The sequence below is a fragment of the Eubalaena glacialis genome, chromosome 14, assembly GCF_028564815.1.
Source record: "Eubalaena glacialis isolate mEubGla1 chromosome 14, mEubGla1.1.hap2.+ XY, whole genome shotgun sequence".
Lineage (NCBI taxonomy): Eukaryota > Metazoa > Chordata > Mammalia > Artiodactyla > Balaenidae > Eubalaena > Eubalaena glacialis.
Window position 1 is genome coordinate 86,116,982 of NC_083729.1, and position 26,703 is coordinate 86,143,684.

Here is a 26,703-nt window from a genome sequence, read left to right on the forward strand (position 1 = left end):
AGCAATTAATAAACTTGTTTTATAAGTAACCACAATAGAAAAAGTTTTGTATGGTGATTTTTCTCTCTGTAGAGGGTAACAAATGTTGGCTGATAAGTGACTCTAGACAACTTTCAAAGAGAGTATTTCACATAACCCTTTGAAAATGTAATCTTTTCATAAAACCAAAAATATCGTCTGTACCTGAAAATTTATTCACTGTATCCTTACTTCTGTTTGTTTCTGCGCCTACACGCTTGAACTGCTGTACAATGGCATTGAGTTCGGAAGACCGCTGAGAGATTCTGTGTTCAGCTATTCGGAGACGTTCTTTTAAAGCAAGAAATTCTCGTTGATAAGCAATCAGTTTTTCTAGAAGCAAAACCAAAAGTTATTAGTATATTTCTTTTAAAAAAAATCCACTATAATCGAAACAGAATTGTAACATTAGGAGTTTTAAAGTTGCATTTTTCAGAAACAGATATTCATTTATGAATTCATTGAGACAGAATTGAAAATAAAAAAGAGCCCCAACTAACAAAGTGGTGGCAAAGCCACCACTAACTTAGTGCTATTAATATCTGTAAGAAAATGGGCGCTTTCTAATTAGCACTTCAGAAAGTTAAAGATAGGGAGAAAAAGACAAAGTTTTTGGAATTAACACTTCAAGCATAATACCAAGATCATTTCTCAAAAGGTACAAACAACTATAAAGACCCTATTTGTATGAAGATAGAGATGAAGCATTGAAACTTCATCTTTTTCAATTGAAGCATTGAAAGATAGAGATGAAGCAATGATAATATATCCAATAATATAATGAATATAACATATTTTATAGCATAACAGCCTCATTTCCATAGGCTGTTTCCTCTGTACTTCCTATTCTGCAAAAATTTCCCTAGGCCAGACTTTGGTCAAATTCCTGATCCCTAACAACTCAATCAGGTAGATGTTAAGATGACCCTAAAAGTCAATTATTTGAATTTAAGAGAATCACAGGTCAGGAAAGCCTGGTCTGGGAAATAAAAGTGGATTTTATGAGGATAAACGTAGGCATTGAAGCAATAGTATGAGACAGCTCAGATACAAAGTACACAATGAGAAGAGGCCCCAAGACAGAACTGGACACCAAAATCTAAGAGAGGCAGAAAAGAAACCATGCATTTATCTTGATTGGCAGCACCGGAAGGGAGCTGAGGCTGGTAAATGGTCCGAGCAATTTCCACAACCTCATTAAACTAAGAAAAATGAGAACAACCGTTTCAGCTTCTCTATCAAGCTAGATAATCTAAGGCTACTATTTTGACATCTAAACAAAACAAACCTTGGAAAGACTCTTTTTAATTTATATTGTAATCTCTGCTTTACTCAATCAAGGATGGAATCGTTCTGTACAAAACAGAATTAAGAAATATAAATCTGCCTGTCTCATAAAGCTAGCCTTAAAAATAGTCAATTATATTATTCTTTGGCCCTTACATAAAGGACCACAGAGTAAATACCTCTGAAGAATTCTGTGGCAGGGAAGAAAGGCTCCCCTGCTTAACTGTCACGTTTCCCTGTATTGAACAATGTATTAATAAGCAGCTCTAGTTTCCGTAATTTGCTGGCTTTAGGAGGAAAGGAAGGGAGGGGGGTTGTGATTAGGAAAGGGCATACAGGGGAGCCTCAGGGTGCCAGCAAGGTTCTACTTATTGACCTGGTTACTGGTTAAATAAAATTCATTACTATACATCCATGGTTTAGGCACTTTTCCATATGTGTTAATTCACAATAGAAGAAATGTTAAAAAGATACTATTCACAAACACAAAACTATAAACAATTATACTATAACAATTATAACAAGAGGCGTACAAGATTTATGTGATAAAAACTATAAGCCTTTTTCCTGGAGCCTGTAATGAAAGAAAAAAATGAAGTCATTTATTAATCCCAATCTTGCAAAAAACATAGACAAATCCTACCCTAAACTAAATAATAAATGCAACACTTTTTAAAACATCAACGAAATTTTTTTGGAACTTGAATTTTGACATGTGATTCTAAAATTCATGTAAAAGACAGAATGTTTTTAAAAGGTCAAAAAAATCTAGAAATAATAATAGATAACTTGCTCTGAGATCAGAACATACTATAAGCCTATAGAAATGAAAACCGTGTTAAATGCCAAGTCTAAATAGTAGGGACAAGGGCCGATCACACCAAGCAGATTGTGTCCAAAATGAGCATGAGTGAACTGTCCTGTGATTTCTTCCCTCTTTACCTCTTACCACTTACATGGTGCCAAGATAGTGGATTCTAGACATCTGCCACTAAAAAAGAATTATAACTCTTTGGAGAAATAACTTTAAGATGAACCTGGAGTATTCTTGTGTCAACTAAGAAAATGTTATTTTATTTTATTTTATTTTATTTTAACATCTTTATTGGAGTATAATTGCTTTACAATGGTGTGTTGGTTTCTGCTGGATAACGAAGTGAATCAGCTATATGCATACATATATCCCCATATCCCCTCCCTCTTGTGTCTCCCTCCCACCTTCCATAGCCCACCCCTCTAGATGGTCACAAAGCACAGAGCTGATCTCCCTGTGCTATGCAGCTGCTTCCCACTAGCTATCTTACATTTGGTAGTGTATATATGTCAATGCTACTCTCTCACTTCATCCCAGCTTACCCTTCCCCCTCCCTGTGTCCTCAAGTCCATTCTCTACATCTCTGTCTTTATTTCTGTCCTGCCCGTAGGTTAATCAGAACCGTTTTTTTTTTTCTTAGATTCCATATATATGTGTAGCATACAATATTTGTTTTTCTCTTTCTGACTTACTTCACTCTGTATGGCAGACTCTAGGTCCATCCACCTCACTACAAATAACTCAATTTCGTTTCTTTTTATGGCTAATATTCCATTGTATATATGATCTTCTTTATCCACTCATCTGTCGATGAACAGTTAGGTTGCTTCCATGTCCTGGCTATTGTAAATAGTGCTGCAATGAACACTGTGGGACATGACTCTTTGAATTATGGTTTTCTCAGGGTATATGCCCAGTAGTGGGATTACTGGGTCATATAGTAGTTCTATTTTTAGTTCTTTAAGGAATGTCCATACTGTTCTCCATAGTGGCTGTATCGATTTACATTCCCACCAACAGTACAAGAGGGTTCCCTTTTCACCACACCCTCTCCAGAATTTACTGTTTGTAGATTTTTTGATAATGGCCATTCTGACCGGTGTGAGGTGATACCTCATTGTAGTTTTGATTTGCATTTCTCTAATGATTAGTGATGTTGAGCATCGTTTCATGTGTTTGTTGGCAATCTGTATATCTTCTTTGGAGAAATGTCTATTTCAGTCTTCTGCCTATTTTTGGATTGGGTTGTTTGCTTTTTTGAGATTGAGCTGCATGAGCTGTTTTTATATTTCGGAGATTAATCGTTTGTCAGTTGCTTTGTTTGCAAATATTTTCTCGCATTCTGAGGGTGGTCTTTTCATTCTGTTTACGGTTTCCTTTGGTGTGCAAAAGCTTTTAAGTTTCATTAGGTCCCATTTGTTTATTTCTGTTTTTACTTCCATTTCTCTAGGAGGTGGGTCAAAAAAGGATCTTGCTGTGATTTATGTCACAAAGTGTTCTGCCTATGTTTTCCTCTAAGAGTTTGATAGTGTCTGGCCTTACATTTGGTCTTTAATCCATTTTGAGTTTATTTTTGTGTATGGTGTTAGGAAGTGTTCTAATTTCATTCTTTTACATGCAGCTGTCCAGCCTTCCCAGCACCACTTATTGAAGAGGCTGCCTTTTCTCCACTGTATACTCTTGCCTCCTTTATCAAACATAAGGTGACCATACATGCGTGGGGTTCTCTCTGGGCTTTCTATCCTATTCCACTGATCTATATTTCTGTTTTTGTGCCAGTACCATACTGTATTGACTACTGTAGCTTTGTAGTATAGTCTGAAGTCCAGGAGCCTGCTTCTTCCAGCTCCGTTTTTCTTTTTTAGATTGCTTTGGCTATTAGAGTCTTTTTTGTTTCCATACAAATTGTGACATTTTTTTGTTCTAGTTCTGTGAAAAATGCCATTGGTAGTTTGATGGGGATTGCACTGAATCTGTAGATTGCTTTGGGTAGTATATTCATTTTCACAATGTTAATTCTTCCAATCCAAGAACATGGTATATCTCTACACCTGTTTGTATCACCTTTAATTTCTTTCATCAGTGTCTTACAGTTTTCTGCATACAGGACTTTTGTCTCCTTAGGTAGCTTTATTCCTAGGTGTTTTATCCTTTTTTTTGCAAAGGTAAATGGGAGTGTTTCCTTAATTTCTTTTTCAGATTTTTCACCATTCGTGTATAGGAATGCAAGAGATTTCTGTGCATTAATTTTGTATCCTGCTACTCTACCAAATTCACTAATCAGCTCTAGTAGTTTTCTGGTAGCATCTTTAGGCTTCTCTATGTATAGTATCATGTTATCTGCAAACAGTGACAGCTTTACTTCTTCTCTTCTGATTTGGATGCCTTTAATTTCTTTTTCTTCCCTGATTCTTGTGGCTAAAACTTCCAAAACTATGTTGAATAACAGTGGTGAGAGTGAGCAACCTTGTCTTGTTCCTGATCTTAGAGGAAATGCTTTCAGTTTTTCACCATTGAGAACGATGTTGGCTGTGGGTTTGTCATACATGGCTTTTATTATGTTGAGGTAGGTTCCCTCTATGCCTATTTTCTGGAGAGTTTTTATCATAAATGGGTGTTGAATTTTGTCGAAAGCTTTTTCTGCATCTATTGAGTTTATCATATAGTTTTTATCCTTCAATTTGTTAATATGGTGTATCAAGTTGACTGATTTGCATATATTAAAGAATCCTTGCATTCCTGGGATAAACCCCACTTGATCATGGTGTATGATCCTTTTAATGTGCTGTTGGATTCTATTTGCTAGTATTTTGTAGAGGATTTTTGCATCTATGTGCATCAGTGATGTTAGCCTGTAGTTTTCTTTTTCTGTGACATCACTGTATGGTTTTGGTATCAGGGTGATGATGGCCTCATAGAATGAGTTTGGGAGTGTTCCTCCCTCTGCTGTATTTTGGAAGAGTTTGAGAAGGATAGGTGTTAGCTCTTCTCTAAATGTTTGATAGAATTCGCCTGTGAAGCCATCTGGTCCTGGGCTTTTGTTGGTTGGAAGATTTTTAATCACACTTTCAGTTTCAGTGCTTGTGACTGGTCTCTTTATATTTTCTATTTCTTCCTGGTTCAGTCTCAGAAAGTTGTGCTTTTCTACGAATTTGTTCATTTCTTCCAGGTTGTCCATTTTATTGGCATAGAGTTGCTTGTAGTAATCTCTCATGATCCTTTGCATTTCTGCAGTGTCAGTTGTTACTTCTCCTTTTTCATTTGTAATTCTGTTGATCTGAGTCTTCTCCCTTTTTTTTCTTGATGAGTCTGGCTAATGGTTTATCAATTTTGTTTACCTTCTCAAAGAACCAGCTTTTAGTTTCATTAACCTTTGTTACTGTTTTCTTCATTTCTTTTTCATTTATTTCTGATCTGATCTTTATGATTTCTTTCCTTCTGCTAACTTTGGGGTTTTTTTTTTTTTGTTTTTCTTTCTCTAATTGCTTTAGGTGCAAAGTTAGGCTGTTTATTTTAGATTTTTCTTATTTCTTGAGGTAGGACTGTATTGCTATGAACTTCCCTCTTAGAACTGTTTTTGCTGCATCCCATAGGTTTTGGGTCATCATGTTTTCATTGTCATTTGTTTCTAGGTATTTTTTGATTTCCTATTTGATTTCTTCAGTAATCTCTTGGTTATTTAGTAGTGCATTGTTTAGCCTCCATGTGTTTGTATTTTTTAGATTTTTTTTCCTGTAATTGATATCTAGTCTCATAGCATTGTGGTCGGAAAAGATACTTGATACTATTTCAATTTGCTTAAATTTACCAAGGCTTGATTTGTGACCCAAGATATGGTCTATCCTCTAGAATGTTCCATGAGCACTTGAGAAGAAAGTGTATTCTGTTGTTTTTGGATGGAATGTCCTATAAATATCAATTAAGTCCATCTTGTTTAATGCATCATTTAAAGCTTGGGTTTCCTTATTTGTTTTCATTTTGGATGATCTGTCCATTGGTGAAAGTGGGGTGTTAAACTCCCGTACTATGATTGTGTTACATCAATTTCTCCTTTTATGGCTGTTAACATTTGCCTTATGTATTGAGATGCTCCTATGTTGCGTGCATAAATATTTATAATTGTTATATCTTCTTCTTAGATTGATCCCTTGATCATTATGTAGTGTCCTTCTTTGTCTCTTGTAACAGTCTTTATTTTAAGGTCTAAGAAAACGTTATTTTAAAAAAAGGACATAGACTGCAATTTAAAAAAATTAAATTAAAAAACAAACAAAAAGGAGAGGTTCAAGATGTCAGAACAGTAAGACGTGGAGATCACCTTCCTCCCCACAAATACATCAGAAATTGCTGATCTACATGTGGAACAACTCCTACAGAACACCTACTGAATGCTTGCAGAAGACTTCAGACCTCCCTAAAGGCAAGGAACTCCCCACGTACCTGGGTAGGGCAAAAGAAAAAATAAAAAACACAGACAAAAGAATAGGGACAGGATCTGCACCACTGGGAGGGAGCTTGAAGGAGAAAAAGTTTCCCCACCCTAGGAAGCCCCTTCACTGGTGGAGACAGTGGGTGGCGGGGGGAAGCTTTGGAGCCACTGAGGAGAGCTCAGCAACAGGGATGCAGACGGCAAAGCAGAGAGATTCCCGCACAGAGGATTGGTGTCAACCAGCACTCACCAGTCTGAGAGGCTTGTCTGCTCACCCGCCTGGGCGGGTGGGGGCTGGGAGCTGAGGCTCGGGCTTCGGTCCGATCCCAGGGAGAGGACTGCGGTTGGCTGTGTGAACACAGCCTTAAGCGGGCTAGTGCACCACAGCTATCAGGGAGGGAGTCTGGTAAAAAGTCTGGAACTGCCTAAGAGGCAAGAGACCATTGTTTCGGGGTGTGCGAGTAGAGGGGATTCAGAGCACCGCCTAAACAAGCTCCAGAGATGGGCGTGAGCCGCAGCTATCAGCACAGACACTAGAAACGGGCATGAAATGCTAAGGCTGCTGCTGCAGCCACCAAGAAGCATGCATGCAAGCACAGGTCCCTGTCCACACCTCCCCTCCTGGGAGCCTGTGCAGCCCGCCAATGCCAGGGTCCCGTGATCCAGGGACAACTTCCCAGAACACGCGGTGTGCCTCAGGCTGTTGCAACGTTACGCTGGCCTCTGCTGCCGCAGGCTGGCCCCACATTCCGTACCCCTCCCTCTCCCCAGCCTGAGTGAGCCAGAGCCCCCTAATCAGCTGCTACTTTAACCCCGTCCTGTTTGGATGGGAACAGACGCCCTCAGGCGACCTACACGCAGAGGCAGGGCCAAATCCACAGCTGGACCCCAGGAGCTGTGCAAACAAAGAAGAGAAAGGGAAATCTCTCCCAGCAGCCTCAGGAGCAGCGGATTAAATCTCCACAATCAACAATGTACCCTGCATCTGTGGAATACCTGAGTAGACAACCAATCATCCCAAATTGAGGAGGTGGACTTTGGGAGCAATGATATATATTTTTTACTCCTTTTTCTCTTTTTGTGAATGTGTATTTATATGCTTCTTTGTGTGATTTTGTCTGTATAGTTTTGCTTTTACCATTTGTCCTAGGGTTCTGTCTGTCCAGTTTTTTGGGGTGGTTTTTTTTGTTTTTGTTTTATTTTAGTATACTTTTTAGTGCTTGTTATCATTGGTGGATTTGTTTTTTGGTTTGGTTGCTCTCTTCTTTCTTCCTTTTTCCTTTTTTATTACTTTTCAATTTCTTTTATTTTTAATAATTATTTTTTATTTTAATAACTTTTTTTTTCTTTCTTTCTTTCTTTTTTTCTCCCTTTTCTTCTGAGCCGTGTGGCTGACAGGATCTTGGTGCTCCGGCCAGGTGTCAGGCCTGTGCCTCTGAGGTGGGAGAGCCAAGTTCAGGACATTGGTCCACAAGAGACCTCCCAGCTCCACGTAATATCAAACAGCGAAAGCTCTCCCAGAGATGTCCATCTCAACGCTAAGACCCAGCTCCACTCAACGACCAGCAAGCTACAGTGCTGGACACCCTATGACAAACAACTAGCAAGACAGGAACACAACTGCACGCATTAGCAGAGAGGCTGCCTAAAATCATAATAAGGCCACAGACACCCCAGGCACACCACCGAACACGGACCTGACCACCAGAAAGACAAGATCCAGCCTCATCGACCAGAACACAGACACTAGTCCCCTACACCAGGAAGCCTACACAACCCACTGAACCAGCCTTAGACACTGGGGTCAGACACCAAAAACAACGGGAACTACAAACCTGCAGCCTGTGAAAAGGAGACCCCAAACACAGTAAGTTAAGCAAAATGAGAAGACAGAGAAACACACAGCAGATGAAGGAGCAAGGTAAAAACCCATCAGACCAAACAAATGAAGAGGAAATAGGCAGTCAACCTGAAAAAGAATTCAGAGTAATGATAGTAAAGATGATCCAAAATCTTGGAAATAGAATGGAGAAAATACAAGAAACGTTTAACAAGGACATAGAAGAACTAAAGAGCAAACAATGATGAACAACACAATATATGAAATTAAATATTCTCCAGAAGGAACCAATAGCAGAATAACTGAGGCAGAAAAAACGGATAAGTGACCTGGAAGATAAAATAGTGGAAATAACTACTGCAGAGCAGAATAAAGAAAAAAGACTGAAAAGAATTGAGGACAGTCTCAGAGACCTCTGGGACAATATTAAATGTACCAACATTCGAATTATAGGGGTCCCAGAAGAAGAAGAGTAGAAGAAAGGGATGAGAAGATATTTGAAGAGATTATAGTTGAAAACTTCCCTAATATGGGAAAGGAAAGTTAATCAAGTCCAGGAAGCACAGAGAGTCCCATACAGGATAAATCCAAGGAGAAACACGCCAAGACACATATTAATCAAACTATCAAAAATTAAATAAAGAGAAAATATTAAAAGCAGCAAGAGAAAAACAACAAATAACGTACAAGGGAATCCCCATAAGGTTAACAGCTGATCTTTCAGCAGAAACTCTGCAAGCCAGAAGGGAGTGGCAGGACATATTTAAAGTGATGAAAGGGAAAAACCTACAACCAAGATTACTCTACCCAGCAAGGATCTCATTCAGCTTTGACAGAGAAATTAAAACCTTTACAGACAAGCAAAAGCTAAGAGAATTCAGCAGCACCAAACCAGCTCTACAACAAATGCTAAAGGAACTTCTCTAAGCGGGAAACACAAGAGAAGAAAAGGACCTACAAAAACAAACCCAAAACGATGAAGAAAATGATAGTAGGAACATACATATCGATAATTACCTTAAATGTAAATGGATTAAATGCTCCAACCAAAAGACATAGACTGGCTGAATGGATACCAAAACAAGACCCATACATGTGCTGTATACAAGAGACCCACTTCAGACCTAGGGACACATACAAACTGAAAGTGAGGGGATGGAAAATGATACTCCATGCAAATAGAAATGAAAAGAAAGCTGGAGTAGCAATTCTCATATCAGACAAAATAGATTTTAAAATAAAGACTATTATAAGAGACAAAGAAGGGCACTAAATAATAATCAAGGGATCAACCCAAGAAAAATATATAATCATTTTAAATATTTATGCACCCAACAAAGGAGCACCTCAATACATAAGGCAAATGCTAACAGCCATAAAAGGGGAAATCGACAGTAACACAGTCATATTAGGGGACTTTAACACCCCACTTTCACCAATGGAAAGACCAACCAAAATGAAAATAAATAAGGAAACACAAGCTTTAAATGATACATTAAACAAGATGGACTTAATTGATATTTATAGGACATTCCATCCAAAAAGAACAGAATACACATTCTTCTCAAGTGCTCATGGAACATTCTCCAGGATAGATCATATCTTGGGTCACAAATCAAGCCTTGGTAAATTTAAGAAAATTGGAATCGCATCAAGTGTCTTCTCCGACCACAACACTATGAGAATACACATCAATTACAGTAAAAAATCTGTAAAAAATAAAAACACATGGAGGCTAAACAATACACTACTAAATAACCAAGAAATCACTGAAGAAATCAAAGAAGAAATCAAAAAATACCTAGAAACAAATGACAATGAAAACACGATGACCCAAAACCTATGGGATGCAGCAAAAACAGTTCTAAGAGGGAAGTTTATAGCAATACAATCCTACCTCAAGAAACAAGAAAAACCTCAAATAAACAACCTAACCTTATACCTAAAGCAATTAGAGAAAGAAGAACAAAAAAACCCCAAAGTTAGCAGAAGGTAAGAAATCATAAAGATCAGATCAGAAATAAATGAAAAAGAAATGAAGGAAACAGTAGCAAAGATCATTAAATTAAAAGCTGGTTCTTTGAGAAGATAAACAAACTTGATAAACCATTGGCCAGACTCATCAAGAAAAAAAGGAGAAGACTCAAATCAACAGAATTAGAAATGATAAAGAAGTAACAACTGACACTGCAGAAATACAAAGGATCATCAGAGATTACTACAAGCAACTCTATGCCAATAAAATGGACAACCTGGAAGGAATGGACAAATTCTTAGAAAAGCACAACCTTCCGAGACTGAACCAGGAAGAAGTAGAAAATATAAACAGACCAATCACAAACACTGAAATTGAGACTGTGATTAAAAATCTTCCAACCAACAAAAGCCCAGGACCAGATGGCTTCACAGGCAAATTCTACCAAACATTTAGAGAATAGCTAACACCTGTCCTTCTCAAAATCTTCCAAAATATAGCAGAGGGAGGAACACTCCCAAACTCATTCTATGGGGCCATCACCACCCTGATACCAAAACCTGACAAAGATGTCACAAAGAAAGAAAACTACAGGCCGATATCACTGATGCACATAGATGCAAAAAAGCTCAACAGAATACTAGCAAACAGAATCCAACAGCACATTAAAAGGATCATACACCATGATCAAGTGGGGTTTACCCCAGGAATGCAAGGATTCTTCAATATATGCAAATCAATCAATGTGATACACCATATTAACAAACTGAAGGATAAAAACCATATCATCATCTCAATAGATGCAGAAAAAACTTTTGACAAAATTCAACACCCATTTATGATAAAAACCCTCCAGAAAGTAGGCATAGAGGGATCTTTCCTCAACATAATAAAGGCCATATATGACAAACCCACAGCCAACATCATTCTCAATGGTGAAAACCTGAAACCATTTCCACTAAGATCAGGAACAAGACAAGGTTGCCCACTCTCACCAGTATTATTCAACATAGTTTTGGAAGTTTTAGCCACAGCGTTCAGAGACAAAAAAGAAATAAAAGGAATCCAAATCAGAAAAGAAGAAGTAAAGCTGTCACTGTTTGCAGATGACATGATATTATACGCAGAGAATCCTAAAGACGCTACCAGAAAACTACTAGAGCTAATCAATGAATTTGGTAGAGTAGCAGGATACAAAATTAATGCACAGAAATCTCTTGCATTGCTATACATTAATGATGAAAAGTCTGAAAGAGAAATTAAGGAAACACTCCCATTTACCATTGCAACAAAAAGAATAAAATACCTAGGAATAAACCTACCTAAGGAGACAAAAGACCTGTATGCAGAAAACTATAAGACACTGATGAAAGAAATTAAAGATACAAACAGATGGAGAGATATACCATATTCTTGGATTGGAAGAATCAATATTGTGAAAATGACTATACTACCCAAAGCAATCTACATATTCAATGCAATCCTTATCAAACTACCAATGGCATTTTTCACAGAACTAGAACAAAAAATTTCACGATTTATAAGGAAACACGGTAGACTCCGAATAGCCAAAGCAATCTTGAGAAAGAAAAACGGAGCTGGAGGAATCAGGCTCCCTGACCTCAGACTATATTACAGAGCTACAGTAATCAAGACAGTATGGCACTGGCACAAAAACAGAAATACAGATCAATGGAACAGGATAGAAAGCCCAGAGATTAACCCATGTACATATGGTCACTTTATTTTTGATAAAGGAGGCAAGAATATACAATAGAGAAAAGACAGCCTCTTCAATAAGTGGTGCTGGGAAAATTGGACAGCTACATGTAAAAGAATGAAATCAGAACACTCCCTAACACCATACACAAAAATAAACTCAAAATGGATTAAAGACCTAAATGTAAGGCCAGACACTATAAAACTCTTAGAGGAAAACCTAGGCAGAACACTCTATGACATAAATCACAGCAAGATCCTTTTTGACCCACCTCCTAGAGAAATGGAAATAAAAACAAAAATAAACAAATGGGACCTAATGAAACTTAAAGGCTTTTGCACAGCAAAGGAAACCATAAACAAGACAAAAAGACAACCCTCAAAATGGGAGAAAATATTTGCAAATGAAGCAACTGACAAAGGATTAATCCCCAAAATATACAAGCAGCTCATGCAGCTCAATATGAAAAAAACAAACAACCCAATCCAAAAATGGGCAGAAGACCGAAATAGACATTTCTCCAAAGAAGATATACAGATTGCCAACAAATACATGAAAAGACGCTCAACATCACTAATCATTAGAGAAATGCAATTCTAAACTACAATGAGGTAGCACCTCACACCGGTCAGAATGGCCATCATCAAAAAATCTACAAACAATAAATGCTGGAGAGGGTGTGGAGAAAAGGGAACGCTCTTGCACTGTTGGTGGGAATGTAAATTGATACAGCCACTATGGAGAACAGTATGAAGGTTCCTTAAAGAACTAAAAATAGAACTACCATATGACCCAGCAATCCCACTACTAGGCATATACCCTGAGAAAACCATAATTCACAAAGAGTCATGTACCACAATGTTCTTTGCAACTCTATTTACAATAGCCAGGACATGGAATCAACCTAAGTGTCCATCAACAGATGAATGGATAAAGAAGATGTGGCACATATATACAATGGGATATTACTTAGCCATATAAAAAAACAAAACTGAGTTATTTGTAGTGAGGTGGATGGACCTAGAGTTGTCATAGAGTGAAGTAAGTCAGAAAGAGAAAAACAAATACCGTATGCTAACACATATATATGGAATCTAAAAAAAAAAAAGTTCTGAAGAACCTAGGGGCAGGACAGGAATAAAGACACAGACGTAGAGAATGGACTTGAGGACACGGGGAGGGGGAAGTGTTAGCTGGGATGAAGTGAGAGTGTGGCATGGACTTATATATACTACCAAATGTAAAATAGCTAGTGGGAAGCAGCCACATAGCACAGAGAGATCAGCTCAGTGCTTTGCGACCACCTAGAGGGGTGGGATAGGGAGGGTGGGGGGAGACGCAAGAGGGAGGAGATATGGGGATATAGGTATATGTATAGCTGATTCACTCTGTTGTAAAGCAGAAAGTAACAAACCATTGTAAAGCAATTATACTCCATTAAAGATGTTAAAAATAAATAAATAAATAAAAATAAATTCCTTGAGGACAGAAGTCAAAAAAAAAAAAAAAGAAAAAGATAGGACATGTCATAATGGCACAGGAAGCCACTTGAGGGGCTCCCCCTGGCTAAGTTCACTGCAATTTATGTACTAAAACAAATCCTGGTGGTAATGAATTATAACTTATTAAATAAAGTAAGAATCTGTGAGTCCATATTAATAAATAACAATTAACAGATGAGAGAAAAGTGTTACTTACAGTGGAATGCCAGCTTATAAATGATGAAAGAAGGATGAATGTTAGAAAATCACCCCTTTGCAACTGTCCAAGCAATAACTGAGTCAGGCAAAAATAAAAAATGGATGCTAGAGAAAGACAAATACTGTATGATATCACCTATATGTGGAATCTAAAAAATACAGCAAATTAGTGAATATAACAAAAAAGAAGCAGACTCACACATACAGTGAACAGACTAGTGGTTACCAGTGGGGAAAGGGAAGGGGGGAGGGGCCAGACAGGGGACGGGGAGTGGGAGGTACAAACTACTGGGTATAAGATAGGTTCCAGAATGTATTGTACAACATGGAGAATATAGCCAATATTTTATAATAATTGTAAATGAGAAGTAACTTTTAAAAATTGTTTCAATTTTTTTTAAAATTTTTAATCAAAAAAAAAAGGAAGCCAAAACCAGTAGGTGAAAGTTTAATGAGGAACAGGATATGTATATCATCTCAAAGTATCTTCCCACAAAGTAGCCATTAATTTACAAAAGGAAAAACGCTACCTTTATCTTGGAGAAACCTGGCAGATATCATCTTAATCACATGATCAAAGTTCACATCAGCAGTAACGGACCAGACACCACACGTCCTCTGCCGTGATGCACAGAGGACACACCTCATTTATGTGGTATTCTTGCCAGAAATGCATCATATGAACCTAATCTCAAGGAAACATCAGACACATCCAAAGTGAGCAACAATGCACAAAACAAAAAGCTTCTGCTATAAAAAATGTCAAGGTCATCGAAGACAGAGGCTTAGGAACTGCCCCAGACAAGAGACTGAAGGGGACAAGACAACTACATACAAACTACAATCTTGGATGGGATCCTGGACCAGAAAAGAAATAAATGCTATAAAGAATGTTATTAGAACAAAGTAACAGAAGATAGATGACAGAGTATGTAACATTGTGCCAAAGAGTATGTAACACTGTGCCAATGATACATTTCCTAAATTGGACACCTGAACTGTTGTAATGTAAGAGAATTCCCTGTTGTTAGGAAATAAAACTATTTAGGAGTAAAAAGGCACAACTTCTGTAATTTACTCTCAAATGGTCCTGAAAAGAAACAAATATCTACAGATACATAGAAAGATGATAGAGGCAAAATGTTCACAATACGTGAAATGCATAGAGAAATTGTTTTTGCCATCCGTATAACTCTTCATTTCTTCATTTGAAACTTTTTTTAAAATTAAAAGCTTTTAGAAGTAAGCAGGAGGATGGGATGGCATACAGGTTCAGTCTTTTAGCAGCTCCTGAGTGGTGGGAGGGATACGGATCTGGGTGCAGTCTCTGCCCTACATGCATTTTCTTGGTACTTTTGGGAACCACCTTCCCAAAGGCCAGCCTCACCAAGTAAGGAGAGTAGCCAGTAGCAGCGGACAAATACTCCCACTCCAGATTTCAAACTGCCCCCCTGCTTTGAGGTGAACTGGCCATGCTTTTGAAAAGATCCCTGGGGCCCATGGACCGCTGGATAAAGTCACATGTATTTTCTTTCAGGCCCAGATGTGACTACTGCTCTTACTCCAGAGCCCACAGCTGTGAAAGGGCTCAGCATGGGGTCACTTCCCATCTCGCTCGCATCCATCCTTTGCTTCTAACGCCACCCTTCCGTATTAAAAGTGTTCTCTCTTGGAAGTTTGGGGTTAGCAGATGCAAACTATTATACATAGAATGGATAAACAACAAGGTCCTACTGTATAGCACACGAACTCTATTCAGTATCCTGTAAGAAACTATAATGGAAAAGAATGTGAAAAAAGAATATTTATATGTGTAATATATATGTGTAAAACTGAATCACTTTGCTGGACACCTGAAACTAACACAACATTGTAAACCAACTATACTTCAATAAAATAAACTTTAAAACATAATAAAAAAAATAAAAGTGTTCTCTCCGTGACATCAGAGCAAGTCCACACTCTACCTAGAAAGCCAAGACTATGCAGTAAAGCTCTCAGCTAGTCCTGCTAGGAATTCCACGGGACAGGGAGCTTCAAGATGGCAGAAGAGTAAGACGCGGAGATCACCTTCCTCCCCACAGATACATCAGAAATACATCTACATGTGGAACTGCTCCTATAGAACACCTACTGAACGCTGGCAGAAGACCTCAGACCTCCCAAAAGGCAAGAAACTCCCCACGTACCTGGGTAGGGCAAAATAAAAAAAAGGAATTCCATGGGACACTGTTGGCTCTTCTAAGCAGAGAGCAGTTACACATGGTCTTTCTACAACCCTCCCTCACAGCGTATCCTCCACAGTTCACGCAAACATAGCGTTACTAGTGACCTCTAGAATTTTCTCCATTCATATTTCCCATAGTACTACCTTGCTCTCTTGGGGAGAGTGGCTTATCAGCTCTCAGAAAAAGTTCAAACTTTTACGTAATAGACAAGAAACTCCTTCAAATTAGTGATATGTGTTTAACAATTTCCTGTTTTCAACATTAGTATCAAAATTCTTATTTTTGCGTTTCTCTGAATCATTTCAATCAGTTTCTATGCAGGACCTGGCAGGAACCCATGAGGAAACTTTCACACTATCATCTTACTGGAAGTCCCTGCTTTTGTTTACCATTTTGTTTTTACTGAAGATTGAATCTAACTTTTTTTAATTGTAGAAAAGCACATACCCAGATTAGACAAATCTAAGTACAAATCACATTCTGTGAACCTAAGAATCTGAAACAGAGAAAATTTCTAAAGAAGCCACTTTAATTCCTTCAAATCAAGTAATCAAGTCAGTTTTCCAGTGAAAAGGGTACCTTTAGGCTTTCAATGAATTACTGGTTGAACCATATGAAACTGCTGATATTTGACCACTTTTGACAAAAAATAGCAATTTCATATAGTTCAGCAAATTAAATAACAGTCTTAGATTCAACAATTTAAAAATCTATAAATAGTATAGATGAAAAATTAACACAAAGATGCACAAATAACTAACCTGATACATAAAAACAGAACAGAAAAGTTCATTTTTCAAATAGTACCTTGTTATTAGCAAGACTCGGAGGATACTACTTAATTCTATGAGCTAACATTTAAAAACGGCTTTTTATGTTGAAATTAAAATTACCAAAAATTAAACCCACTTTTAAATAATTTAATTTTAATATTTATTAAATAATAAAATTCTGGCACTGGAAAGAATGTTGTCAAGTCATCTGGTCCATCCCTCTGTTCTTTAGTACTACCCTGAACTATTTTATACAGATAAAATTTTTTGAAAAATATGAAAAACTCCCTGCGTAACAGATTCCAAAACTTACCAAGTTGTACACTTCAGGAAGTCACTGCCTTTGAAAATGTTTTATTTCACATTCACCATTCTTATACAACCATTTTTAAATAGAAAGGAGAAGGCTTAACATGAAATTATGGACAATTTCATACTTAAAAATCTCTTACAGAAAAAATTAAAGAACTGGATTCAGAAGGTAGTTTAGGAGAGCTAAAGCCTAGAAAAACCAAAAGACAGGAGTCCAAATGATATAGGTTAAAGACCAGAATTTGAACAGACAATTCTAATGAGAATGGTTAGCTAAAAATTACAAACAAGACTGGGTCTCTCATTGTTTCTTTAACTTTACTGTGCATAAGAACCACCAGGAAGAGCTTGTTAAAACACAAAATTCTGGACCCCACCTCCAAAGATGCTGATTCCACAGGTCTGACATGGGGCCTGAGAATTTCTAACAAGCTCCAAGGTGATGCTGGGCCACTGAGTGAGTAGCTCTAAGGGAGACTATACTGTCCTCGATGTAGGTCTAGTCTCTATCAGCCTGGAAATCTATGCTGTTCTGCTCTCCTACCTCTTTCTCTCCTTTGGACTAGATGTTAAGAGCTCCAGGGACAGGAGGGGTTCATCAAAAATTTCAGGTCCATAATCCTCAAGATAACACTTGGGGCAGAGAGGGTTTCAAAATATCCAGTGGACACCTATTTCCAAGGTGTCTTTTAAGAGTTATAGGAATTAACAAGATCAATCCCTATTTTTGGAGTATTTCAGTCAGGACCCACGGATTATGAAAAGACCTGTACCCTTCTAAACTCAAAAGGGAAAATGGGGTTCATAGATATATAGAATCATATATTTTATTTACATTAAAACAAAGAATATAATTCTATTTGTTTCCTTACATAATGTTTTCACTATGCTTACAGAACAGAACCCTAAGTAGTGAATATCACATATGCTATGGTTGAAAAGTTTTCTGGAACACGATCACTATTTCTAAGTTGTCCCATAAGTAATATAATCATTAATGTTGTCACTCCAAACAAACTTCCAGGTAGAGGTTTAATAAGTTAAAATCCATCCACTGACCTTATAAAGCACAAAACCTTAAGATATAAAATGATGCTGCATATACCTATAACACACACTTTCTTAGAAATATTTTCTCAATCTAAATAGCTGCAATCATTTTCCTTGATTTCCCTTGAAGACAGAGTAATCTATTTTTAGTAATTTTATCATTAAGTCCCAAATTCTATGACCATTGTGAAATGAGAAGAAAAAACAATAATTTGGGGGCTTCCCTGGTGGCACAGTGGTTGAGAATCTGCCTGCCAATGCAGGGGACACAGGTTCGAGCCCTGGTCTGGGAAGATCCCACAGGCCGCAGAGCAACTGGGCCCGTGAGCCACAACTACTGAGCCTGCGCGTCTGGAGCCTGTGCTCCGCAACAAGAGAGGCCGTGATAGTGAGAGGCCCATGCACCGTGATGAAGAGTGGCCCCCGCTCGCCGCAACTAGAGAAAGCCCTCGCACAGAAATGAAGACCCAACACAGCCAAAAATAAATAAATAAAATTTTTTAAAAACAATAATTTGCATAACCTAGGATAATGTTCATTAAAGTAAACTTAGCCATAACAACAGTTTTTTACTTCTAAAAAATATAAATAATGATTTTATGCAACCTGGGTTTTTGAAATTCAACAAGCCATAAGGAGCTTGGAGTAAAAATCACCAAATGGTTATAAACTAATTTTCCTTAAGTACTTAAACTTATTGGCAGACATTTTCTATAAAGGTGTTGCTTTGTTCCCAAAAGAAAAAAAAAACTATTTGTATTCTAAAAGATATAATGGTATTTATGTTTCTATGAAGAATCCCTCAAGACAGAGCATTTTATTCTTCATTAGAATCATCTTTACTTAAAAAGGATACTGGCAATTAATCAATTCTACACTGTGGACTAGCTCTACCAATGAAGGTGGTGTCCTGTTACTGTATCTCCCTAGCTGGACACGGTTACTCCTTTTATGACCAATTTCGTGATTTCTTCTTCCCTCTCCTCACTTTCCTCGTTTCCTTATTTTCCACCTTTCTCCCTTCATATACTTCTGCAAAACCCTTTTCAAATTCTTCTTCTATGTTTCTTTCTGGACTTTTCATTTTCAACCACAAGCTTCACATCTCTCACTTCTTTCCTTCTTTCATATTCAGTCTCCCCCATCCACCTCACAATATCCCCATCTTCTCTGTTGTCTATGTTTCAAATTACCGAGCACTTTTTTTTTCTTTTTTTTTTTATTTATGGCTGTGTTGGGTCTTTGTTGCTGCACGCAGGCTTTCTTTATTTGCATCGAGCGGGGGCTACTCTTCATGGCGGTGCACGGGCCTCTCACTGCAGTGGCTTCTCTTGTTGTAGAGCATGGGCTCTAGGCACGCGGGCTTCAACAGTTGTGGCACGTGGGCTCTAGAGCGCAGGCTCAGTAGTTGTGGCGCACAGGCTTACTTGCTCCGCAGCATGTGGCATCTTCCCGGACCAGGGCTTGAACCTGTGTCCCCTGCATTGGCAGGCAGATTCTTAACAACTGCACCACCAAGGAAGCCCCTACCAAGGACTTTATTCTCCAACTGATGTAAACAGTCTACCTGCCTGGAGACCCTAACTTTGTAGTTTTTTGTAACCTTCAATTAAAACAATTGAAAATTTAGTATTTTTGCTTCTTGTACCCATAATGGCAAAGAGAAGGAAACTGCGAGAGGAAAATATTTCATAATTACTAAGATGAATCAGGAAATGAATGTGGAGAGAAGTATCACTCTGAACTCTAATAATGTTGGTAAAATTGATCATAAAAGTGAAATCTCAGACTGAGTCTTCAGATGACAATATCCTAAATGAGTTTTCTCAGGTTCAAGATCAGGACTTCCAATTACAGACCAAAACAGTAGACACATTTCTCCCTATTCTTTGTGCTAAGTACAATGAAAACCCTGGACATTACATATTAAACAAACATACAGAAAACTCTGAACAGTAGAGAGAAGAAGGCAGACAGAGAGATACCTGACCCAAGAAATGACACAACAGTGAGTTCCCTGAGTTTTCTGTTTGCTTCATATATTCCAGACTGGGTACTAGAGAAGCCAGCATCCTAAAAACACCAACAGGAACACACAAAAATTCCCCAAGAAAAGCCTTCTCTGTCTATCCAAAGCACTAAGGATGGGTGACCTAGCAAGACAGAAAAATTTTATACAATAATTGCTCTATTCTAGCCAAGGACCATGAAAAAAAACATGGTTCCACTTCCACCCCACTGGCAAAAGCCAAGCAAGGAGTCTAGACTTCCACTCCTGCCTAACTGTAACAAGGACACACACACACACACACACACACACACACTGGGGTGGTATCAGAGAAGAGTGAGGGTCAGGATTTTTACTACTGCAGCAGTAATGAGCACCCCTTTTGAGGTGTCAGTGGAGGCTACATGGAAAGCAATAACAGGGCACCTCCCCCACTGCCAGCCAGAGTGGTATCAGAAGAGGCCAAGTGAGGTGCCTGGACTTCTATCCTCCCCTGGTGGTAACGAGGTAACATCCCCTTTCCCCTCCCAGTATGGTATCAGAAAGGGTCAGCTAAGACAGACAAATTAAATAAGACCCAGATTCTCATAATACCCAAAATGTCCTGGATACAACTGAAGTCACTTATTATACTAAGAACCAGGAAAATCTCAACTAGAATGAAAAAAGGCAGTCAATATATGCCAACATCAAGATGACACAGATGTTGGAATTATCTGATAAGGATCTTAGAGTAGCCATCATAAAAGTGCTTCAACTGGCAAACTAAACAAATGGAAAAAATAGAAACCCTAAGCAGTTAAATAGAATATATAAATTATAAAAACAAATGAAAATTTTAGAACAGAAAATACAATAGTTGAAGCAAAAAACTTAATGGATGAGCTCAATAGCAGAATGGAGAGGACCTAAGAAAATATCAGTGAATCTTGAGAAAAATAATCAAAATAACCCAATCTGAACAACAAAGAGAAAACAGACTGGAAAAAAAAATTAACAGAGCCTCATAAACCTTTGGAACTAAATCAAAAGATCTAAAATCTTACATTCCTGTCATCAGAGCCCCAGAAGAAAAGAGAGAGGGCGGGATGGAAAAAGTATTAAAAGAAATGATGGCAGAAGAAATGATGGCAAATTTCAATTCCCAAATTTGGCAAAAGACATAAACCTCCATAAAGATTCAAGAAGCTGAGAAAATCCCAAACAGGATAAACCCAAAGAAACCCATGCCAAAAAAACACCACAAATAAATGTCAAAAAACTAGAGACAAAGAAAAAGTCTTGAAAGCAGCCAGAGAGAAACGACACATTACCCATTAGGAAAACAAATAATTTGAATAACTGCAGATTTCCTCATCAAAAACCATGACGGTCAGAAGGAAGTGGCACTACATTTTTCAAGCACAGATCTTCCTCTACTTTTAATGGAATTACCTTCCAATAAATCCATTGTAAGTTGAAAATATCGTAAGTAGAAAATGCATTTAATACACCTCACCAACGGAACATCATAGCTTAGTCTAGCCTACCTTAAGGATGCTCAGAACACTTACATTAGCCTACAGTTGGGCAAAGTCATCTAACACAAAGCCTATTTTATAATAAAGTGTTGAATATTTCATGTAATTTGTTGAATACTGTACTGAAAGTGGAAAACAGAATGTTTGTATGGGTACAGCATGGTAGTAGGTATATCGATTGTTTACGCTCACGATGGTGTGGCTGACTGGGAGCTGCAGCTCACTGCTCTGGCACTGCCCAGCATCACAAGAAAGTATTATACCACACAGTCCTAGCCCGGGAAAAGTTCAAAATTCAAAGCACGGTTTCTACTGAATGTGTATAGCTTTTGCACCATCGTAACGTCATTAGGTAGAACCATCATAAGTTGGAGACCATCTATACTGAAAAAAAAATATATCAACCCCAAGTTCCATACCTGGCAAAACTATCCTTAAGGAATGAAGGGGAAATCAAGATATTCTCAGACACTAGTGGAATTTGTCATCAGCAAACCTACCCTAACATGATGGCTAGAGGAAGTTCTTGAAACAGAAAGGGAATGATAAAAGAAGGAATCTTGGAACATCAAGAAGGAAGAAGGAACTAAAAGAGCAAAAATATGGGTAAACACAATAGACATTCCTTCTCTTTTTTGAGTTTTCTTAATTATGTTTGATGATTGAAGCAAAACATATAATACATCTGATTTGGTTCTCAATGTGGAAGAAACAGTTAAAACAATTATAAACTGGTGAGGGAAAAAGAGCTTTTAAAGGGGATAAGGTTTCTATATTTCACTCAAACTGATAAAATGCCAATGGCAGTAGACTATGATAAGTTATGTGTGTGTATTATAATACCTAGAGCAACCACTAAAATATCTATACAAAAGGATACACTCAAAAACACTATAAATAAATAATAATGTAATTTTTTTAAATGTTCAAGTAACCCATAAGAAATCAGGAAAAAGACAACAAAAACAAAAAATAGAGGGAACAAACAGTGAACAAAAATAAAATGACAGACTTTATTAAACCTAACATCACTAATCATATTAAATGTAAATAGTCTAAATGTACCAATTAAAAGAGATTGGTAAAGTGGATTAAAATACATGATCCCATTATATGCTGTCCACAAGACTGACATCCACAGCATGGAATCTTACTCAGCAATAAAAAGGAACAAACTATTGAAACAGCCAACAACTTGCATGAACCTCAATTATGCTGAGTGAAAAATGTCAATTTCAACTGGTCACATACTGTATGATTCCATTTATATAACATTTCCAAAATGACAAAGTTACAGTGATAGGTAACAGATTAGTGGTTGCCAAGAGACAGGGATGGTGGGGGATGGAGGAGCAGGTGTGACAATAAAGGGGTGGCACAAAGGGAGAGCTCTGTGGTGATAAAATTGTTGTTCATCTTGTTAGGGGTGGTGGTTGCAAGAATCTGCACGTGTGATAATACGGCATAGAATTATACACACCCATGGTATCAATGTCAACTTCCTGATTTTGACATCGTACATTATATATACATAACTTACCACAAGAAGTAACCATTGGGGGAACAGGATAGAAAGCCCAGAGATAAACCCACGCACATATGGTCACCTTATCTTTGATAAAGGAGGCAAGAATATACAGTGGAGAAAAGACAGCCTCTTCAATAAGTGGTGCTGGGAAAACTGGACAGCTACATGTAAAAGAATGAAATCAGAACACTCCCTAACACCATACACAAAAATAAAGTCAAAATGGATTAAAGACCTAAATGTAAGGCCAGACACTATAAAACTCTTAGAGGAAAACCTAGGCAGAACACTCTATGACATAAATCACAGCAAGATCCTTTTTGACCCACCTCCTAGAGAAATGGAAATAAAAACAAAAATAAACAAGTGGGACCTAATGAAACTTAAAAGCTTTTGCACAGCAAAGGAAACCATAAACAAGATGAAAAGACAACCCTCAGAATGGGAGAAAGTATTTGCAAATGAAGCAACTGACAAAGGATTAATCCCCAAAATATACAAGCAGCTCATGCAGCTCAATATCAAAAAAACAAACAACCCAATCCAAAAAGAAGACCTAAATAGACATTTCTCCAAAGAAGATATACAGATTGCCAACAAACACATGAAAGGATGCTCAACATCACTAATCATTAGAGAAATGCAAATCAAAACTACAATGAGCTATCATCTCACACCGGTCAGAATGGCCATCATCAAAAAATCTACAAACAATCAATGCTGGAGAGGGTGTGGAGAAAAGGGAACGCTCTTGCACTGTTGGTGGGAATGTAGATTGATACAGCCACTATGGAGAACAGTATGGAGGTTCCTTAAAAAGCTAAAAATAGAACTACCATACGACCCAACAATCCCACTACTGGGCATATACCCTGAGAAAACCATAATTCAAAAGGAGTCATGTACCACAATGTTCACTGCAACTCTATTTACAATAGCCAGGACATGGAAGCAACCTAAGCGTCCGTCGACAGATGAATGGATAAAGAAGATGTGGCACATATATACAATGGGATATTACTTAGCCATATAAAGAAACGAAACTGAGTTATTTGTAGTGAGGTGGATGGACCTAGAGTTGTCATAGAGTGAAGTAAGTCAGAAAGAGAAAAACAAATACCGTACGCTAACACATATATATGGAATCAAAAAAAAAAAAAAAAAAGGTCATGATGAACCTAGGGGCAGGACAGGAATAAGGCGCAGACCTATTAGAGAATGGACTTGAGGAATGGGGAGGAGGAAGGGTTAGCTGGGACAAAGTGAGAGAGTGGCATGGACATATATACACTACCAAATGTAAAACAGATAGCTAGTGGGAAGCAGCTGCATAGCACAGGGAGATCAGCTCGGTGCTCTGTGACCACCTAGAGGGGTAGGATAGGGAGGGTGGGAGGGAGGGAGACGCAAGAGGGAAGAGATATGGGGATATATGTATAATGTATAACTGATTCACTCTGTTATAAAGCAGAAACTAACACACCATTGTAAAGCAGTTATACTCCAATAAAGATGTTAAAAAACAAAACAAACAAACAAACAAAAAAAAGAAGTAACCATTGGGGGAAAATGGGTGAAAGTTACGCTGTATCTCTCTGTATTATCTTTGCAGCTTCCCATAATTCCTTTAAATAAATAGTTTTTAAAAAGCAAAACAAAAAAGAATTGATGATTTTTTAAACAAGCAAAACAAGAATCAATGAATGAATAATCATTTCTAAAGACAAAAAGGAAACAGCATTTTCATCAAGTTAGTCATTTAACTGGAAGGACCTCATCACAATGAACCATAAGAACCCAGAACATCCTGTTTTGCTAAAAGGATGGGTAACAATATTCTTTTGTCTATGATGTATTGGTGCGACAGGATATACTGGATAGGTTCATAAGTAGACAAATGATAAAGGCTTGTGTGCATACAAAAGTGAATAGAAAGAGAGGATTCAGAAATGAAAAAACTTCATTGGATTGATCATTCTAAATTTAATAATGAAAATGTTTTGCAATCAAGGAGCAAAGAAGATGGCCATCCTCTCTTCAACAAAATTATGAACTACAAACGTTTTCAAAAGTTTTGTGTTTTGATGATAGAGGTGCAGAGGAACTGGAAGTAATGATGAACTAGACCCCATTAGACATGTATTTGAAATCTGGGAATAGAATTTACAAGAAGGATGTGTCCCAGGTTCACGCATGACAGTTAGTGAACAGTTAGTTGTATTCAAAGGATGTTGCCCATTTCAGTTTATATACCTACCAAACCAGAAATACGAGGATAAAAATTTGGCTTTGCTATGTTTAATTTCTTGTTAAAATTTACAACAGAGTTGTTTTTCACTGTCCCTTTATTCTTATTTCTGTATTATTTATAAAATCACTTACAATAAAAATAAATAAAAGGCGTCCACTGGACCCAGACAGTAAACACTGATGTCTATTTTTCCTGGTATAACGAGGGCTTTTAGACTGAGTTGAGGGAAACGACCACTTCCTTCCATCCACAATTCACCTCTTCCCACACTATCTAGAGAAAACCTCAATGGGTAGGGGTTCTAGTCTTCAGAATCATGCTGCATAAGATAGAAAGGACCAATGAGTTCACCAAACATCACATGATTCAGTCCACTTTAATAGTTCCCACAAGGTCAGCTACACGGTTAAGCCAATGTGACATCTCCCTTATCTGGTGAGGTAAGGGGGACGGAGAGGATGGCCCTCCTCAGAGAGACAGCAGAGGCTGCAGTTACTATGAAAAATACACACATCCTTGGGCCCTACCCATGCACCCTTCTGAATGTTGAAGCTGTTCATACACCCTGAAAATTTCATCACAAGGTAATTGCTTACCTTGGTGCTCATCTATCCTCTCTTGTTCACACAGATGCCACTGTAAGCCCTCATTTTAATCCCTCACCTGGATCAGAACATAACTGTTCTCCATGCTATCTTGCATCCCCTCCATTCCCTGGACTATCACATAGCTTACTTTCTAAACTGGAAACCCTTAAATGGCTCCCTGCTTAACTCTCCAATGTTATCTCTTAATATTGCCCAGGATCATGTCTTGCTTCAACATTCCCATACTGCTTGGAGTTCTCCAAACACACTAAGAAGTTTTATCCCTCATAGCTCAGGCAGTCGGCTTATCAGAGCCACCCTTCTCTTTCTTCATTTGATAAAATTCCATTCATCCTTCAAAATACTCTTTGGTTGTCTTCCCTTTGAAGCTCTCTCTGACGTCTGTCCTACTTTTAGCTCCTCTTTATCTTATACTTTATCTTAATTACACTCCCATTTTGCATCTACTGCACTGCACTATAATGACATACGTGTCTCCTTTTCCCTTCTAAAGTGTGAGTTCCATGATAGCAGGTGTGCCAGAAATTCCCGAGACCACACCCAGGTTCAGTGATTCACTAGAAGGATACAGGGGACTCAGTATACAGTTATCAGCAAAGGGAAACGACACATGAGTGTAAGTCTGGAGGAAACCAGGTACAA

The 26,703-nt window shown here is 37.9% G+C and overlaps 1 protein-coding gene across 2 annotated transcripts in view; it reads right to left on the reverse strand.

The window, feature by feature from the left end:
- The window catches only part of MGAT4A (alpha-1,3-mannosyl-glycoprotein 4-beta-N-acetylglucosaminyltransferase A), a 111,291-nt gene that overhangs the window by 61,427 nt on the left and 23,161 nt on the right, over positions 1 to 26,703 (reverse strand). The window contains exon 3 of one of the 2 annotated variants that reach the window (XM_061210478.1): positions 211 to 351. In XM_061210478.1, coding sequence (XP_061066461.1) covers positions 211 to 351 — 141 coding nt within the window. Of the gene's footprint in view, positions 1 to 183; positions 352 to 26,703 lie in introns of both variants that reach the window. The other variant, XM_061210477.1, reaches the window with a different exon arrangement.